This window comes from Stegostoma tigrinum, chromosome 2, assembly GCF_030684315.1.
Source record: "Stegostoma tigrinum isolate sSteTig4 chromosome 2, sSteTig4.hap1, whole genome shotgun sequence".
Classification (NCBI taxonomy): Eukaryota; Metazoa; Chordata; class Chondrichthyes; order Orectolobiformes; family Stegostomatidae; genus Stegostoma; species Stegostoma tigrinum.
In genome coordinates this window covers 55,366,067-55,385,668 of record NC_081355.1, presented here as the reverse complement: position 1 = coordinate 55,385,668, position 19,602 = coordinate 55,366,067, and the positions used below count along the sequence as shown (strand labels likewise).

At 41.1% G+C, this 19,602-nt stretch overlaps 1 protein-coding gene across 4 annotated transcripts in view; it reads right to left on the bottom strand.

Moving 5' to 3' along the window:
• The window catches only part of pde11al (phosphodiesterase 11a, like), a 282,715-nt gene extending 264,204 nt beyond the window's left edge, over nucleotides 1–18,511 (bottom strand). For all 4 annotated transcript variants that reach the window (XR_009447140.1, XM_059654047.1, XM_059654050.1 and 1 more), the window contains exon 1: nucleotides 17,313–18,511. Coding sequence is in view for 3 of the 4 variants with exons in the window: in XM_059654047.1 (XP_059510030.1) it covers nucleotides 17,313–18,086 (774 nt within the window). In the remaining variant the exon portion in view is untranslated. The remainder of the gene's footprint in view (nucleotides 1–17,312) is intronic.
• Between the last annotated feature and the right edge of the window lie 1,091 nt (nucleotides 18,512–19,602).

The window sequence follows — 19,602 nt, the reverse complement described above, 5'->3', positions numbered from 1 at the left end:
AAACTTCCCATTATGTTTTTAATCTTTGATCTTAATAAAATTTATGGCTGCAATTATTTGCTTTACTTAGTTAGGCAGAAGAAAAGAATCTAGATGATGCAAATTGTGCCTGGTCTGTTAGAATGAATAAGCTTTGTGCCATGAATTATTTTTCATAACCAAGGAATATCCAGATTAGTTTGAAGCTTCAGGATCTGACAGCTGTCACTGAACTGACTATCACAAGAGATAGTAGTGTCATTCTTGAGAAGAGAAGTCAATCACAGATGTTTTCCAAGACACAGGGAAAATTCAAGCTGCGATAGAAGCAGGCAGTGAAGATATTAAAGTCTGTGGATGTTTAACCAATTTATGAATGGGTGTACTTCTGTGGGAATGTAGAATAATACTTCCAAGCACAGGGCAATTGGGAAACCGAGACCTTTTAAAAAAAAAGGAAAAGTCAGGCAGCACTAATGTTAAAAGGGTTGACATCTTGAGGCCAACAAAAGAAACATAAAAATGCAGTATAATAAATTTTTATAGATGAAGCATTAGGCAAATAAACTGAAAAAAAAATGTAACTGAGACGGAATGATCAGAGTCAAAAACTTGCAACCAGAAAGAACAGATATAGGATAAAACAAAGTAGTAAAGAACTTAAAAAGAAAAAGAATGATCAAGAAAAGCATTTAGATGGAAGATAACTGATTATAAACAGAGCTTGTAAAAGAATACAGAAGTTTCTGCAGATGATCAAACTTTCAATGATTTAAAGAATATCTTTATACATGGACTGCATTAAAGGAAAACAAGAAAGAGAGGAAAGAATGATAAAGATATGAGAAAATGCAGAGAATTAAAAAGGCAAATTAAGATGAGTTAAATAGGTGGAAAATTAGCGAACATTTGAACAGTTTTATAATTTAGGAATCTAGATTTTGAAACAAATGCGAGAGGAAATCTGAAAGCTTTATTAAAACATGCTTTAGTTTTCAGATAAAGTAAAGTCAATTTATGTACCATTTCTTTAAGTTCACTGCTGGCCAATTGTAACTTGATTAAAACTCCTTTCTAGAAAGAAGGCCTTTCATTATTTTGAAATGTTAATTGTGGATCCATGGCCAGGTGCCAGCTGCTGTTTTTTTAAATAATGTCATTGGGTTAATGATTCTATCCCTGGAGTCATAAGAATGTTCTACAATTGAATCCATGTGTTAAAAATAGCTAATGGTTATCTGGAAAGTGTTTTCTTTTGGAGGAAGGAGATTTTTTTTGAAGCATACTTAAATTTTGACCCTCTTATCAGCTGTTGCATTTGGCATTACACAATTCACTAAGCGCAAAAGCTATTTACCCCTGTGTCAAAGGGCCTGTCAACGTCAGTTGTGAATGTTTTCCAGAAAGTAATACCACGGTTGGCTGATCTCAGTGTTACTGTCAACCATATTTAAAAATTGTTGTTATCAGAAGTCCCAGGAAGTTATTCATTGCTATGATAAAACGAAAAAGATTTTCTGTAATGTCACAGACAAAAGCTTTTTCATCAGAAGTTTCAAAAAGGTCATTGATATCTTAAAACTTGCAGATGACTTTTATGTCTCATTACTGTGAGGTCTTAATATCTCTTCATTCTACTTATGTAGATTTTTGTGCAGCTTGATTTGCAACATCAATTTAATTCATCCTTGCCTCAATACCTTGGTCTACGTCTCTATGCTTGCTATATAGAGTTCATCAAAAGCATAGTAAGAGAATATTTGATTTCCATCTGCAGATTTCACTTTGGACGACTGTTAGCCCCAAATTACACCAGGTCCTCAAAGCCAGATAATAAACTACAGCTGCATGTTTGAGGGAAATCTGTCCTGTTCAAAAAAAACAGGAAGCTTAAGTTTCTTGTTCCTTATAAAGCTGAAGTTTCTTGGGGCTTATATGGGATCAGACCTACACAGGGAAAACATTCACTTTCTCACAAGATGCTGGTTCTCTTTTGATTGTATTGGCACTAGAGCAAATTGCAAATAGGGATAGGAGAATATTGATCACAATGTTGTTGAGATAACTCTTCAAAATGCTTAAAATATTTGGGTCACTTCTGTGGCAAGTCAGTTTTCACGCACAATTGATTTAGGAAATACGCACAAGGCTTTATATGCTCAAGGAATATGCAAGATTCTCCAGTGCTCAATATTGTTAATGTCAATGGTGGGTCAGTGTGGACTCAATGGGCCAAATGGCCTACTTCCACACTGTGTGATTCTAAGATTCTGTGTATCCTCATTCTAGTTTTATCCATCAGACAAAATAGCTTCTTTACATCCATCCCTCTCATCCTTCTAACAATGTAAATACTTTACCTTGATCAGAAGAAATCAGAGCAATCAACCAACATTGCACTAAGGCAGACATAGAGAATGAATCGCTTTGATAAAACTTTGATGGCCTCTGGGAGTTATTGAACCTGGATCTATGATTAGGCAACTGCTTGGCCATTGGGAAAGCACTAATCTCTAAATGATCCGAAGCTACAAGAAGTTTCAGTTCAATCACGAGAAACTGAACTGAGAAGGAAGAACTATAAAGACAGTGCTGTGCTCATGTTTTACAAACAAATCACTTCAAAGAAATCAAGATGAATGGGAAACAGCAGAAGAAAAATGAATCAAAATGGAATTCCCTGTGATGATTCAACTTGACAAGGAACCTGACATTTAAGGCAAAGGAATATCACGAAGAAAATCTATGGAAAATGTAATCAAAAAGGCTAACAATTGAAAATAGGAGATATTAGAAGATAGTAAAAGAGGATAAGAAAAAAAGTGTGTTTGCTGCAGGGTGCTTTTCTTCACATTCATTCACCGAATATGGATGTTGCTGGCTTGGCAGTAGAACGAGTAAATGTTTGGAGATGTGGCGCCAATCAAGCAGGTTACTTTGTCTTGGACTGTGTGAAGCTTTGCGTACTTCGGTGAACTTGCACTCATCCAGACAATTGAGTAGAATTCATCACACTGCCTAATTGTGCCTTGTAGATGGTGGACAGCCCTTTTTCTTGGGGTTGGGGGGGGGGAATGGTGGAGGTGGTGGTGTGGTCGGGAGGTGAATTAATTGCTGCAGGATTCCTAGCCTCTGACCTGCTCTTGTAATCCTATATTTACGTGGCTAGTCCAGTTCAGGTTCTGGTCAAAGTTCCAAGATATCAACAATGATTCATTCAGCTATGGGAATGACATTAATGTCAAGGGGTAATGATTAGATTTTCTCTTGTTGAAGACAGTTATTGCTGGGCATTTGTGTAGCACAAATATGAGTCATCAATTTATCAGCCCAAACCTGTGCATTGCCCAGGTCTTGCTGCATATTGACACGGACTACTTGAGTATCTAACAAGTCACAAATGGTTCTGAACATTGTAAAGTCATCAGCAAACATCCCCACTTTTGACCTTATGATGGAGGAAAAGTCATTAATGTAGCAGATGAAGAATGGTTGGGACTAGGACTCTAGTCCAAGGAACTCATGCAGAAATGACTTGGAGCTGAGATGACTGACTTCCAACAACCATAACCATCTTCCCATATGCCAATTTTGGCTCCAAACAGCACAGAGCTTCTCCCTCTAAATCCCATTGGCTTTAGTTTTGTTAGAACTCCTTGTTGTCACACTCGGTCAAATCTAACGTTGAGCTCAAGGGAGGTCTCGCTCACCTCACTTCTGGAATTCAGCTCTTTTGTCCAGTGTGAACAAAGGCTCTAATGAGACCAGGAGCTGAGCAGCCATGATAGAACCCAAACTCACTATCAGTGAGCAGATATTGCTTAGCAAGTGCTGCTAATAGCCCATAGTTGATGACATCTTCTATCACTTATGATCGAGAGAATACAGGTGGGGCAGTATTGGCAGAGTTGAATTTGTCCAGCTTTTATGTCCAGAACATACATGAGCAATTTTCTACATTATTGGGCAGCTTTTTTGAGACAACCTGGTGAAGAATGCAATAAGTGCCGGAGCATGTGTCTTCAGTACTATTGTCAGATTGCTGTCAGGGCCCCTACCCCAGTATTCAGTGCTTCCACACATTTCTTGATAACATGTGAAGTGAATCAAATTGACTGAAGACTGGCATTTGTAACGTCGGGGGCCTGTGGAGGATGCCGGGATGGATTGTCCATTTGACTGAAGATTGTTGTGAATGCTTCATCTTCATCTTCTGCATTGATATACTTAGTTTTCTTATCTTTGAGGCTGCAGGTACTTGTGAGGCCTCCTCCTCTATTGAGGTGTTTAATTGTCCATCATCACTCACAACTGGATGCAGTAAGACTGCAGAGTCAGAAACATTAAGCAATGAAGTCATTCAGCCCATTGAATCCATACTGACCTATCTACACTAATCCCAATTTCCACTACTTGGTCCATGGTCTAGAATTTTTAATCACAATTCAAGTGCTCACCCATGTACCCTTTTAAAGGTCCTGAGTGTTCTCACCAGGCAGTGTACTCCAGATGCTATCCAGCCTCTGGATGGAAAAAACCTTTTCATCAAAACCCCATTAAACCTCCGGCCCTTCATCTTACAACTATGTTCCCTTACAAGTGACCCTTGAACTAAGGGGAACAGCTGTTTCCTTTCCTCCGTGAGCATGCTCCTCAATCTCCCCTCAGCCTTCTCCACTTTAAATAGCCCAAGCCTATCCAGCCTCCATTTTAAAACTAAAATGCTCCTAAGCCAGGCAACGTCTTCTCTGTATCCATCCATTGGCATGGAAGTAGTCCAGTTACATAATTTTAACAGCTTGACACCTCATTTTTAGGTATGCCCAGTGATTTTCCTGGCATACCCTTCTTCAATCCTCATTGACCCAGGATTGATCCCCTAGCTTGATGGTAATGTACGAGTGGAGGATATAATAGGCCATAAGGTTGTAGATTGTGTTTGGACAATTCTGCTGCTAATGGCCCACAGCACCTCTTGGATGGCTAATCTTGCCTTGTTACGTTCAAAGGCTACGAACAAACATGGATGCATTGTCAATATGGAGACACACCTTCATCTCCACAAAGATTGTGCTGTGGTCATTCTTACTGATATTGTCATTGTCAGAGATGCATCTGTCCATAAAATTGTTGAGGATGAGATTAAAAAGTTGTTCCTCTTGTTGGTTCCCTCACCACCTGCCACAAACTCAATCTAACAGCTACATCCTTTAGCACTCAACCAGCTCACACAGTTAGCAATAGTACTGTTGTGCCACTTGATGGAATTGGAGGGCCCCTACTTGTCTATGTTCTGCACCATGTCCACCTCAGTACTATTTGATGTGGTATTCAACATCGAGGAGTAGTAATTCATCAGCTGAGGGAAGGCACTAAGTCATAGTAATCAGGGTGTTTCTTTGCCCATATTTGATCTGATGCCATAACACTTCAAAAAAGTCCCAAGTTGATGCTGAATACTTCCAGGGCAACTCTGCTTAGCATTGTGCCACCATTTCTGCTGGCCTTGTCCTGCTGGTAGATTCTGCCATACCCAGGGATGATGATAGCGTTATCTGGGGCAGAGTCATACTCACAGAATCATACCTCACATTCAATATCAGGCTGTTGCTTGACTATCTTGCTAGACAGCTCTCCAAATCTTGGTCTGTGTAAGGAAGACTGTGCATGGTAAACAAGTTTGAGTTTGCCGTTGTCATTTCTGGTGCAAGGTGTTTAGTGGTTGATACAACTCAATGGCTTGCTACAACATCTTACAGTCAACCACACCACAGGCCTGGAGTCAATGTGAGCCAGAAGAGTTAAGGACAGCAGTTTTCCTTCCCTGAAGGACATTAAAAACTCCCAATGACAAAGATTACATTGTCATTTTTAATTCCAGATGTTGGAGTTAAAATTTCACTATCTGCTATATTGGGGTTCAAATCCAAGTCCCCAAAACATTACCTTGCTCAGTGGATTTCTAGGCCAATGACAACACCCCTAGTCCTTCACCTTCCTGAAAGCACAAATTTTGATTATTGTTAAATATAGTTTTTCAAAAAGGGGGTTATGGCTTTCTTGGGAATGTACATGAATTTAAAAAGTGCAGATGTTATCGAAGGGATAACCGAGACAAATGGACAATACAAACTTGACAAGCGCGTTCCCATTGTTACATAAAATGTCAAAACTAAAAAAAAGCCAAGTCTGACATATTTGAGACTGGAGCAAGCTATCAGAATAAATGCAGATGGTAGAAAGGCAATGGGAAATGATTGGTTAGAAAACCTATTAACAAATCAGTGAGTAACAATCTACACAATGGGCACCATGTGTTAGTTTAAAATCTGATTTGTGTGTATTGTGTATAGTTGATCCAGTCAGCAACAATTGTATACCTAGGAAATTTCATGTTACTGGCCCTGGGTTCTGTGGGTCCTTGTTGGGGTGATGAGTCTGGTCTTACAGCCACACTTCTAGTCACTCATTTGGCAGGTGTTTCCAGGAGGTGGAACTGGTCCTTGGCCTTAAAATCACTGGCATTCCTTTCTCTAGGCCCTATTGCCACTGGATGTTATCAAACAATTCTGTCCCTTCATACAGTAGATTCCTCCAAGTCTGTTCCCTCTGAATGAAGGTGCCCCATTCCTCAATATCTGTGTTTCATTCCTTGAGGAAAGCTGTTAGGGAGTATTTGAAACACTTCCCTTTGTCCTCCCCTCATTCATATGCCTTCCTTGAGCTGGGCGAAGAAGATTTACTTTGGCAGTCAGAGCTCATGCATCCTAAGGATGTGGTCAATCCAGTCTCTCCATTTGACTCTCATGGAAGTTGAGTTTTGCTTTGCCCCGCCTCCAGTATCTCAGAAGAAAAGGCAACTGGGGGAATAGATTGAATGAAACATGAACATGGCATGAGGAATTGTAGTTTACAGCAATTTTAAAAATTTGTCTGGGCATGGACGTCCACATGTGCAACCATGGGTAGACTGAGGATATTTCAGAGCACATTAGTAATACTGTTGCAAAAATTTTCAGAGAAAATCCTAAAAAAAAACTACCATCAGTCCAAGATCTAATGAAAATAACTATGATGAAGGTTTAAAATTTATTATTATTGTTACCATTGTTTGGGAACATGGGTTCAAAAGGAAAGGTAAATGGGATTCTGAGTTTTCTTCTGCGAAGGGGATGTGTTTTTAAAAGTTCAGAAATTATTTTAGCAGTGGGTCAAAACTGCATTTACAAGAAATCATGGTACTTAAACTTAATAATAAACATGCAACCTCCTGAGATAATAGAAGAGTTAACTGTGTAGAGCTCTTATGACCCAGACAAAGTGTGCAGAAGCAGATTTGGTTCGAACGGAAATTTCCATTCCAGCAGATATGCGGTTTTGCAATCTAAACGTTGTCGAGGTAGCTGGAAAAATCCCCGGAGTCTTTTTCTTAGAATTCAAGAACAATCAATGAGTTAGCCAGTGTCTGTATGTCTTAAAGAGAGAGAGTTATGGAAACAATTACATCTGGTGAATCAGCAGAAAACTTTACTGTAGTGATTGTAAAGAGATCAGCCAAGTGGACCTGAGTGAGTTTTCTGATTGGACCAGGTTAACAGCCCCAATCAGGGAGCCCTGGCTGATAAATGTAAACAGGAGTGTCAGACATCCTGCTCACTCAGAGCTGGGTCTGAGGAAGTCAAACCAGAGGAAGTCAAGAACTATGCAGGTGTAAACAAATGGTGACTCAGTGATGGGATACCAGCCTCTGTGGAGTTATTTCACTCACAACGTCTTAAGTTGAGTAAGAAATTTTAGAGTGGAAGTAGGAATGATATTTCAGTGGGACTGAGGGTCTATAAAGGCTATTTTCTGGAAAAAAAGTGAACCTGTTTGCTATTAATTATAAAATCTTTCCAAATTGTCTCATATAGTTTGAATTATTTAAATTAGAAGATAGGGGAGAGGGAGCAAACAAGATTTCTAGTAGGTGGACAGAACTTAGACAACAGGGATATCCATTCTAGGGCTGAGCCTGATATACTTGAATTGGAGGCCACAAATAGGCAGACACTGAGGCACAGGAATGCCACCTTCCTGAAAGTACAATGTTTGATTATTAAAATTTGATTTATACAAGTTTATAAAATAATAAAGGGCATAGATAGAGTTAATGCTAGTAGTCTTTTCCCTAGGATGAGGGATTTCAAGACTAGGGGACAGATATTTTTTAAGGCAAGAGGAGAGAGATTTAAAAGAAGAAATGGGGGTATTTTTTTTTAAAAAACACAGAAGGTGGCTTGCGAATGGAATGAAAGGAACTTCCTGAGGAAGTGGTGGATATGGGTGCAATTACAACATTTAAAAGGCATTTGGGTGAGTACAAGACTAGGAAAGGTTTGGAGGGATATAGGCCAGGAGCAGCGCAGGCAGGGATTAGTTTGGTTTGGGATTATGCTTGGCATGGATTGGTTGGAATGAAGGGTCTGTTTCCATGCTGCATTATTCTGTGACTATGATTAAAATCATGGATTTTCAAAGGGCAATTTCAGTGACATGACAAGAAATCCAGAAGATGCGAATTAAAGTAATCTTGTGGGAGAGGCAAAGTCATGAAATGTATCAACATTATTTATATTCGAGTACAGACACAGGTTTCATTGCAAGAAGGCCAGACTTAATTTTGTTTTGAGGAAATCTGATGTCCTTTTGCATTCCAACCCCTTGACACCTTTCCGAGGGGGAAAGAGCTAGATTTTCATTCCCAAGATGGGTAACCAATGTCAGAAAATTTCCTAGCTCAGTGCATACAGCCCAGGACATCAAGTATATCGCAAAAGGAGCTACAGAATCTGCTGAGTACCAAGGCCCATTTTGGTTTTCTCGGAATTTATCCTAGACTTTTTGTTTAATATTACGCCATCTCGTCCTCACTCTCCAACACCCATTACTCCCGACATTCACCATGATGGCCTTTTATAGCTTTGACTCCACATGCCTGCTGTGGCTCTTTAATGCCTACATGCCAACTCATATTTCCCTACCAGCCCCTTCTGGTCTCAATGTCAATGTAAAACTCATACCCCCACCCACTCCCATGGCACATTATAGCCCCTATGCCAATTTAACTCGAAGTCATCTCAATTATGCCTCTTCAGCCACTTCCTCTGTCCTTAGACCATCCACGTCAAACTCATCTAGTTTCCACCTTGAGAGACATAACGACATGAAATAAAGATGTAATGATGTATTGTACTCTTTACTATAATTAAGTAATTCTATTAATGAAATTTTAGAAACTTCAAAATCCCCTCAAGTACTTAAATCTAACAAAACAAATGGACTTGCACTCATAACCCCCACATCAGTGGCAACTAAACTACATGAGCTGTCAATCAAATTGTGATCTTACATTCACCCTCTCCTCTCAGCCCCCTGAGACAACTGTATGTAATGGAAAGTAGCCAACTATTATTAAAGATGTAATAATAATAATAGCAGTTCTCAAGGTAGTCTAACAAAATGCCATTGCAACTCGGTGAACTGATCAGTCTTTCAACTCTCACTGCCAAGGTAAGCTGTTCCACATTTTTTTGTAAAGAGCAGGAGGTTTGGAATAAATTTAACAATTTAAAACACTTGTCCACTCGACATCAACATTTACACTTCCTCCATAAAGTGTGTAATACCCACATGGGGGGGGGGGGGGGGGGGGGGGGTTGGAGTGGGGTTATTTAACACCCCATGGGGTCAGTTTGAACTCAGCAGTAAGTTTGAACAACTCTGTGCTTGAGGGAATTGAGTCAATAGCAGGTTCCTTCAGCCCACGGCAGCACTTCCACAAGGTTTAAAATACTACTTCCCAACCTATCCAGTAAAATTTCTACGCTGGAAACCACATACCCCTTACCTAATTTACCAGGGCTCACTACCGGCGCCCTTATAAGATCCCAGGCTCAATTGTAATACTAGCTCCAACAATGAAGGCAACTTTATGGGCCTCACTGCAGCTCTGGCAGTGGCCATCATGCCCACTATCACCTCTGGCCTCTGAGTGGTCAGCAGTTCTGAGTCAATTTGCCAACGAAAAGGGGCGGATGTCCCACCCCAACTCAATATAGAGCTAAACGGCAGTAAGATGGTTCAAAGAATTGTTTGCAAGTCTCCTCACGAATCTTTTTAGTCATGACAGTCTATTAAATCCAGCCCAATATCAATAGGGGCCACGCAGGTCACATCTGAAGATATAATGTGAACTGTATAGAATAAATATGTGCATAAGAAATAAAGCTCTTCGTTCCTAAAATCACAAGCTCAGGACTAAATTAATGTAAGCCTGAATGCATTAATAAAGACAACAACAAATGAGAAATGTAAAGAATAGAATCTATGAATACTGCACAGAGAAAGGAAGACCAGGTAGAATCTTTAAAAGGTGCACAAGTGTGTTACAAGTTTTGTTCGAGGAGAAAGGAAGGACCTGGGGGAAAATATGCAGAGGACAAATATAATGACAAAAAAAGTTATTTTAATTTTTTAAAAAACCAGAGATAAAGTAAAAACATTGAGATATTATGATTAACACTAAGTAAGAATTATTTCTCTTTTTTGCCCCCAATTTATGGAATCTTACTGTGTTTATTTTTCTACATTACAACTGCAAGAACACAAATATACATCATTGACTATGGGTTGAATTTTTCCATTTGCATTTAGTGAGATTCCTTATGCCCACTCCATCATCTTCTGCTCTTCACCACATTAATTATGCCTCTGAGCTCTAGGATACCCATCTGATGGAATTACACAGCATGAGAGCAGAGATGCTCACACTGTCAGCACCTTCTAGGTATTTACCCAGCTGGTGCCACATTTAGAGCCCGGATGTACGGCACTTCTGATGGTCAAAGCCAGAAGCTGTCTTTCACGCTACAGTACACAAAGTCCCACATTCAGGAAATGGCCCAGAAAGAGAAGTCAATTCACTGACATGGGCCTGGATGTTCTGGTGAATCGGGTGGTGAAAAAGTGAGCAGTGCCATAATGCTGACTGGAAACTTGCCACCAGAAACAGCCAGCCTGCGTAGAAGGCTGGATCAGTGAAGTAACCGAGATAAAGTACAGTGCACAGGTCTGCAGAAAGAAACTGAATGATGTTCTGTGTTCACACGGTTAAGTGCCACTATCATCACTCTGCTATCTCACACTCACAGGGGCACTCACTCACTAATTCTGCTACTGCACACATCTCTCATCAAGTTTCATGGACAACTCTCTCACCATACTGCAGCATGTCCACTTAACAGCTCTCATCCACCTCAGCCTCCTAAACTACTAACTCTGGCTGCCCTCTGCACTTCTGACTCACTCACTGGGAACAAACCAGCAGCATTCCTGCTCCTGTACCACCACCAACTTGTCTTCATACTCACACCCTCCGCTTGTCACATGGCAGGGAAATCTCTCCCACATACCTGGTGATTCGTGGATATGAAATTCCTCACACCATATGAGGGAGATGTCCCAGATTTGGCTAGAGAAATGAACGACCAGTCACGGAAGACTTCAATGGGCAATCAACCCAGTAAGATTAGATTAGATTCCCTACAGTGTGGGAACAGGCCTTTCTGCCCAACAAGTCCACACCGCCCCTTGAAGCATCCCACCCAGACCCATCCCCCTATAACCCACACACCCCTGAACACTATGGGCAATTTAGCATGGCCAATCCACCTAATCTGCACATCTTTGGACTGTGGGAGGAAACCGGAGCACCCGGAGGAAACCCACGCAGACACACGGGGAGAATGTGCAAACTCCACACAGACAGTCGCCCGAGGCGGGAATCGAACCCAGGTCCCTGGTGCTGGGAGACTGCAGTGCTAACCACTGAGCCACCGTGCCTCGTAAGCTTCATAGTGTTTTCCTGTCCTGCTCTCATAATGCCATCAGTGCTAAGGCACTCTTAACCTACAGTTATAGAATTGTTTATGTCTTCTCCCAGGGAACCTCAGGCCTGAAAATAGTTCTGGGCATCCACAGATCCAGGTCCTCTGAGCAGCAGAAGAATAATTAAGAGGGAGACCTTTCCGTTCATTAACATCAGCAATCAATTGAAGCTTTTCACTGTATCTCAGTACGTGTCAATAATAAATCAAATCAAAAATGGCGTGGGGGGGGGGGTGAGGGATTTAAGATTAGGGCCTTTCTAGAGCAAACCTATTTCATTCTCTGCAATAATCTTGTTAATATTAGGCAGACCCATTTGACTAAAAACCAGTCAGGTGATGCGCTTTGAAGAAAAAGTTATCAGGACTGATCCTGATGAAGGGTGTAAACCCAAAATGTCAACTTTCCTGGTCCTCTAATGCTGTCTGACCTGCTGTGTTCCTCCAGCTCCACTAGAGAAGTTAATGTAATATCGCTATACAATTATAGCAACTAAGATTACAGTTTTCCAAATGTTTATAATTACTGACACCACTGAATTCAGGGGTGGCTCTATTCTGTTTTTTAAGTTTATAACAGAATTAACATAGGTTTATGGAGGGATAACATTAGTTATTTACTAAGGGGGCTAATACAATGAGTATTAATATCTATTTACATGATATAGATGTGATAAACCTTTTCCTGTCAAAGCACAATGAAAGAAATTGAAGAGCTCATATTAATAGCTGTACACCTATTCCATATTTTAGATATGAATTTTAGCTTTACAAAGCCCCTCAGGATGGCACAAATATATTGTGAAGATTAATAAAATGCACACATTAAATTACTTCAGAGATAGCAGGAACTCTGAAATTGGTTATGGTAGTTTTTACAAAATTTCTGTCCTAGGTACATGTGTTTTTCTTAAATGCTGATGAAAAGTAAACAAATGAATCTCAAAATGCCAGCTGATTTTTGATCTTTGTTGTTGGACTCTTATCTAATTTTTGCAGTATTCTGTGGTTTCAATCTCAAATTATTATTCAACAGAAATTACCCATTGCAATTTCATATGCTTCCTTACACAGTCCTCTTACTTGAAACTTCAATTCCTGATCTCACCTCTGTTCTTGACCTAACTATTTGTAATGGAGCCAATCTATTTTCTCTACCTAGCCTTGCACTATAGTAATACCTTGTCTGTGCACTATTTTATGCCATATAACTTCTTCCAGACTGCCAACTCCAAGTCTTTAGATTATATTAATTTTCTCAGTGACATAGTGTCTTATTTATTGCCATTTTTATCTACTTAGGGCGTGTCCTTTTGTATAAGTCATGTGCCTCATTTCATTGCTCGGGAAGCGATAATCATTTGTCACTTATGGGTGCATTGAAACTGGCTGTTTTTGTTTCCAAAAAAACTGTAAGCTTATGAATACATTGCAAAACTACGCATTCCCATGTGCTAGCTGGTCTTAAAATGAACGTAAGCATTCTAGTTTTTGTACTGGAAAATAGAAAATGATTGCTTTCAATGTTGCCTTCAGCATATGAAGAGAATTCCAATTGCTGTGTCTTACAGATATTGGCCAGCTCTTATTCTCAAGATGTTCCTACTTAAATGTAAAATTTTTTTTCCCCTCATTTTATCCTTCAAATCCATTTGTTATAACCTTCATTTTTTTCATTAAATCTAGACATGTTTTAATCTCTCTATCAAAATATCTTTGGCTATCAAGTATTCAGAAGAAAATATCTTAAGACTGCACAAAAACTTCCTTTCAAAATAAATTGCATAAATAGTTTTATCATTTCATGAGAAGAATTTCTCTGGTCATTGTGCAATGACAAAGTAAAGTAGTTTATTTCGTCATTTATATAATCACTATGTTTTGGAAAACTGAGAAATTTTCCCACTTTGAATTATTATGACTGACTTTAAGCTCTCAAAACTCTCTGTAACATATGAAATTTTAAACTGCTGGCTAGCTGCAGTTTCAGCATATTTAATTAATGATCACAAGTCAGATGCTGTAAAATCAACTGCATCCTATGAAATGTAAGTTCCTTTAAACATTGCACAGAAACTTTGACATGGGCTGGTGCCATTTCATAAGACATTGACAAATTAGCTGTTGTCATAGTTCTGTCACCTCAAACTGAACAGTTATGGCACCACTTTAAAAATAAGTCACTGATTAGGCCTCAGCAGAGTATTTTACTATCGTGGCTACCATTGTTTAAGTAGCATCTCAGAGAAGGAGGAAGGGAGATTGACAAGAAGATCAATTGTGAGGGGAGTTATATGAAAAGGCTACAGAACTGGTATTATGTTTAAAATCGGGGTGAATTGGAGATTTCATGGAGGTGTCAAAAATTAAGTGTTTTGATTGTAATTACTGCATAATGAAACTGTTTCCACTGGCAGGGAGATTAATAACCAAGAAATGCAGATGTAAAATTAGGTACTATTTTAAAGTGGTTGGTTGCTGCAATCCGTATATCCCATGGACACACTTGTCAAAATCTAACATGTTGCTGCCCTTGAGGTGAATGGTTGCACAGTCACCTCACTGTCACCATTTCCCAATCAATGCAGCAGTTGAACTTTCCCTGAAAAAGTTGCTCCAGTTCCACCAATCTCAAGTTCCTGGTCTCCCAGAAAAAGAATCTGTGATTTGTGCAACAACAAACATGAGAAAGAAGAAACCTATGACTGGCGAAGCTGAGGGTGAGGGTTACTCTGGCCACTATGCACCCGAGTTACAAAAGGCTGGAACAGTCAGTTGTTCAGAAAGTCAATGCCCATTGACTCTGGGCCTTCGAGTCACTGAGCTCAAGTGTCAGGGTGGGGGAGGAGACACAGCCCACATGTCTGAGGGATGGAGGTGGAAGACACAGCCCAACAGTCAAATTTGGGTGGGAGGGAGAGGGTTGAAGCACAGAACCAGACTGTTTGGGTGAGGGGGAATTCAGAACCTGACTATCATATGGGAGGGCTGGGTAGTGGAAGAAGAGAACTTGAAATTTGGTTGTTAGGGGAGCAGAACACCAGACCCAATTGTTTCAATAATGCTTGGGCAGATACCTCTGCCCTTTTGTATTATGTAATTTTATCCACACCACTCAAAATTCTGTAAATGAGAGGACATCAGGGTTGTTGTGACTTTAAATAGTTTTATGTTTCAAGGAACAGAATGCCAAAATGAAAAATTATCTACAGATTGTTTACTTAAATGACAGTCAATACACATTCATGTTTTACAAAGACCATTAGTAAACTATTTACAAATCATATTTTTCCTAAATAAAAACCAAAAGAACCGTGGATGCTGGAAATCAGGAACAAAAACAAGCTGCTGGAAAAGCTCAACAGGTCTGGCAGCATCTGTGAAGAAAAATCAGAGTTAATGTTTCAAGTCTGGTGACCCTTCCTCAGATGAGTCCTTCTATAATTCAGGTGCATAGTGGCCACAGTAACCCCACCCCTGCTTGTCCAGTCATAGGTTTCTTCTTTCTCATGTTTACTGCTGCACAAATCACAGATTCTGTTTCTGGAAGAGCAGCAAGAGTGGGAGAGCAGAAACTTCAGATTGGTGGAACATCAGTAGACAATAACTATGATTGGAGGAGTAGTGTCTCACAGATGCTGTCTCCCACAAATGGAATGACTTTCCTATGTTCTGAGGAAGGGTTCCCAGACCTGAAATGTTAACTCTGATTTTTCTTCAGATGCTGCTGGCCCTGCTGACCTTTTCCAGAACTTCTGTTTTTGTTCATATTCTTCCCAGTTGTGTTGAAGGGGTAAGGGTGGCACGTTAACATCATTTGGGTACCAGTGAAAATCCAACACCCCTGCCCCATCACTACAACTCTATTCCTGGCTTGCAACTTACTTGAAAAGGGAAAAATTAAACACCTTGCCCTTAAACAACATAACAGAAAGCATCAAAAATAGTAAAGGGGCTGAATTTTCAATGGCATCCTAATGACACTACCAACCTGTGTTTGCCTCTAAAACTAAGAATGTTCAGGATAAGGTTGCTAACTCTAAATGGATGCTTTCATGGAAGTATCATTTTATGTCTTTTGTCTCCAACAACCCCACTGCCATACTTCTGCTGTTCAGTTTTCAACACATCCATCCTCTTGACATACCATCTTCCCACACAAACTGGAAAGGAACTGGCTTGTCATGACTCAATTCTCAGTTCTCCAGTGTATTTTATCCACTAATTTGTTGTATAATAACTGATAAGCAAGTGTTCCAAGAAAATCGAAACAGCACTCATCATTGTTCCTATCATTTATCTCTCATGTTGCTTCCTGCAGTGACCTTAAAGAGTAATTCCAGATTTTGCAACATCTTGGACAATTCTGGAGGATTTCCAACCCAAGTTCAGATCTGCTAACAATCTCACACAGAGAAGATGCAGTGTCTCCAGAGAATGGGCAAATAATTTTGTTGCTGTGAGCATTATTCAGCATGACTTAATAATTACTTCCTTCCTGACTCAACAGCCTGGGTATTTACTTAGATAGCATTTCCTTGCTCATGGAGCAAGAAAGTCCACTTTTTCCTGAAGCCCAAGAGATTTTTTTTCATTTTAACCAGCATCTGCTCCAGGAGGTCAGCCTGACTGACAAGCTCAGTTCCGTGTTGAGCAAGAAGGCTGCAGCAAATTTGAAGTTAGAGCATACACAGTTGTTTGTAGAGTCGGGGCTAATCATGAGTCGTTAGGGTGTGATGGGTGGGACAAACAAATTGGAGAATTGATCTAAGAATCCAATTACAGGGAAAGGGTGCAGTGACAAGGTACTGTAGTACCAATACTGTGGAGTGTACTTGATCATGTTGCGTCCAGTTATAAGGGTTATCCAACTATCGAGTGGGAGAGTGCCAGTGCTCCTCCTGGCCTTAAAAGCAGTGCCAAAAAAAACTAATTGCCTCTTTCTTTCAGCATTCCTGTACCTCTGTCTCTAGCTGTCAGGTTTCCCAAATCCTGTGAAAATTAGCTGGCTAGCCATACTTATAAAACAGCAATCAAATTTAAGGCACATAGTTATACTAAAATATTCCAACTGCCTCCCTTTCTCCCTGAACAGAGACACTGATTGCATGGCTTCTATCTCCTTTTAGAAACAGGCATGGATCGCTCTGGATTGGAATTTTACATCAGAAAATATATACTCCAAAACCTTAGATATATACATCCCACCAGACCCAAACCATCTAGAGATTTTTGGCAGCGTATTTTAGAGCCATCCCAGCCAGTAGGTGAACAAAATTTTGGCTCAATGTTACAGTAGGTGGTATGTAAACTAGGGCAGTAAAGAGTTGACAGAAACGACCTACCCCTGGGCCCTCCAGGGAAAACAAAGTGGCAATTTTTCAGTAAGGCAAAGGAAACATTTACCTCATAGGCGTCAGGCATGTTGACCGTCTCTCCATGTTCAGCCACGTACCCAATGATTCCTTTCCCCCAGGGTACTTGCACCTCGTTGGAGTTCTCCATGCTGGACGAAGGCACCACTGTGGTCCCCGCATGAACATCGAAGAACTTTGAGACCAATTTTTTTTTGTGGGGCGGCCCCTCCACCAGAAAAAGTGAGCATCGGTCCGCACCCACCATGATGCACACATTGATGAGGATCTTGTAGCTCAGGCTGGTGAGATCTAAGTCGTTCGAGATGTCCTTGACAAGCTCTAGGAAGAACTCGCGCTCGTTGGAGTCCTTGAGTTTGTATTTGTAGTCGATGGCGGCGGAGGCGTATTGTGGGATGTTCACCCTGGATTCCAGGAGGGCACTCAAAATGTGGGCAGTGGTCGGGGGCAGGGAGCTGGCTTTTCTTAGGAGGGCCCTCCTGCCGCTGCTGCTGGAGGGAGAGTCCGGGCCTCGCAGAAACACATGTTCATCGCAGGTTCGGTGGGATGTCATGGCTCTAGACCTGGCGAAACTCCTCCTCAGCTCCTTCTGGGTCGAGCGCCGGAGCACGCCCTCGGCTCGGGGGCTGCAGCCCGTCTCCCTGGCCAGGCCCTGCTGCTCGTCTCCCGCCGAGCAGCGAACTTTGTGCTCCTTCAACCACTTGCTCACCGACTCGCGTTTGCCCTTTCTCAGGAGGTAATCCTCGAAGAGCTCGGGGTGGCGGTCCAGGAAAGCTTCCACATCCGAGAAGTCTAGGGTGGCCATGGCGCCTCCAACCTTGAGCGGGAAAGTTACTCGCCTTATCTGATCGACCCTGAACTGACCCAACGAGCGCGCGCACACACAGACTAGCTGACAGAGTAAGCAAACTTACAGCATCTTCAGTGCAAACGTACCTCAAACAAGGAGGGAGATCGGGCACCGGTGTGGGACACTCTCTATGTATTAGCTGGTACTCCCAGGATGTGGCATCGCCGTTTCACGCAATAAACATATCGCAGTTGTGCCAATTCCGTACTGTAAATTTATCCAAAAGCAGCAGACGATTTATCAGGAGCTAGTTCTACCCCAGCTAGGGGCCAATCCGCTGCCTCCGACTTAACCCAGCCAGAGATGTAGCGATTTGTGTCATTTATCACCCAGTCAGACCAAACGAGAACGGGGGAACAAGAATCGTCATTAATCGTCCCAGGCTGTACGACCAAACCAGCAGAATCACACCCGAGCTCTGACCGCAATGTGACTGCTGTGAGACTCACAAATCGTTACCTAACTAAATCATGACAGGCAAGTTTATAGAGAGGGCGATTCCAACACCGTTAAGAATCTCAAGCAGCCCGTTCAGCTGGCGATGTGAATTGTATTTAAAGTGTTGCCCATGTAATCAAACAGCTGAGTGGGGTATTTATAGGATAAAGGACAGGGAGGGTCGTTGACAACTTCGGAGTTACTTGTTCATCGCGAAACGAGAACCTGTTATTAAAGCGCATCGTGTGCATATAAACATTCATTTAATAATTTAATTACAGGACTTGTCTAACTAGTGGACTGATTACTTAGATCTTTAACAAAGTAAAATACTAACTTTTAGTAATTACTTTAAGTATTGACGTTGTCAAAACTAGAATTCACAAGGGGAAAACGGGACTCGGTCACTCAGTTCCTCTATAGCAACAAGTTTAACAATGAAACCAAAAAGTGACTTCAAAAATAGGAATAAACGGCGCCATTGATGTCTATTGAACCGTTGCAATTTGTCATACATTATAGTAAGGACTGATGACCGTTTGGACAGTTGGGTGCCGAGCAACACCGCTGCTCCTGGCCCAGAGTCGGACTGTCTGTTATTAATAGGCAACACCCAGGTTGCTATTAGATACAGTGACTTTGACGTCAGGACTTATATTGTGGGTCAGGAAAACAGCTTCTACCTGGCCTCAGCAAAGTTACAGACCCAGCACCTCATTCGAATAGACTGGCCCCATTTCCTGGGGGAAGGAGTTATTGGACCTGACGCACATCATTGAGGACAGAGCAATTTAAAATACGCCGTAGCGTCAATGGAGATTGAGGAGATGCCGGTGGCGCTGGGAAAGTAAATCGCCAGAGATCTTTCCCCTCTGTAAGCTTGAAATTCAACCACTTCAGGATCTTTGAAGCGGATCTGGACTCTGTTTAATTACTATTGATTTTCTCCCATTGTTTATACGTCAGGCGGACTCCCCTGAGATGTATTGACTGCTGTTAAATTCTACCCACCAAATATTTGAATAAATCCCTT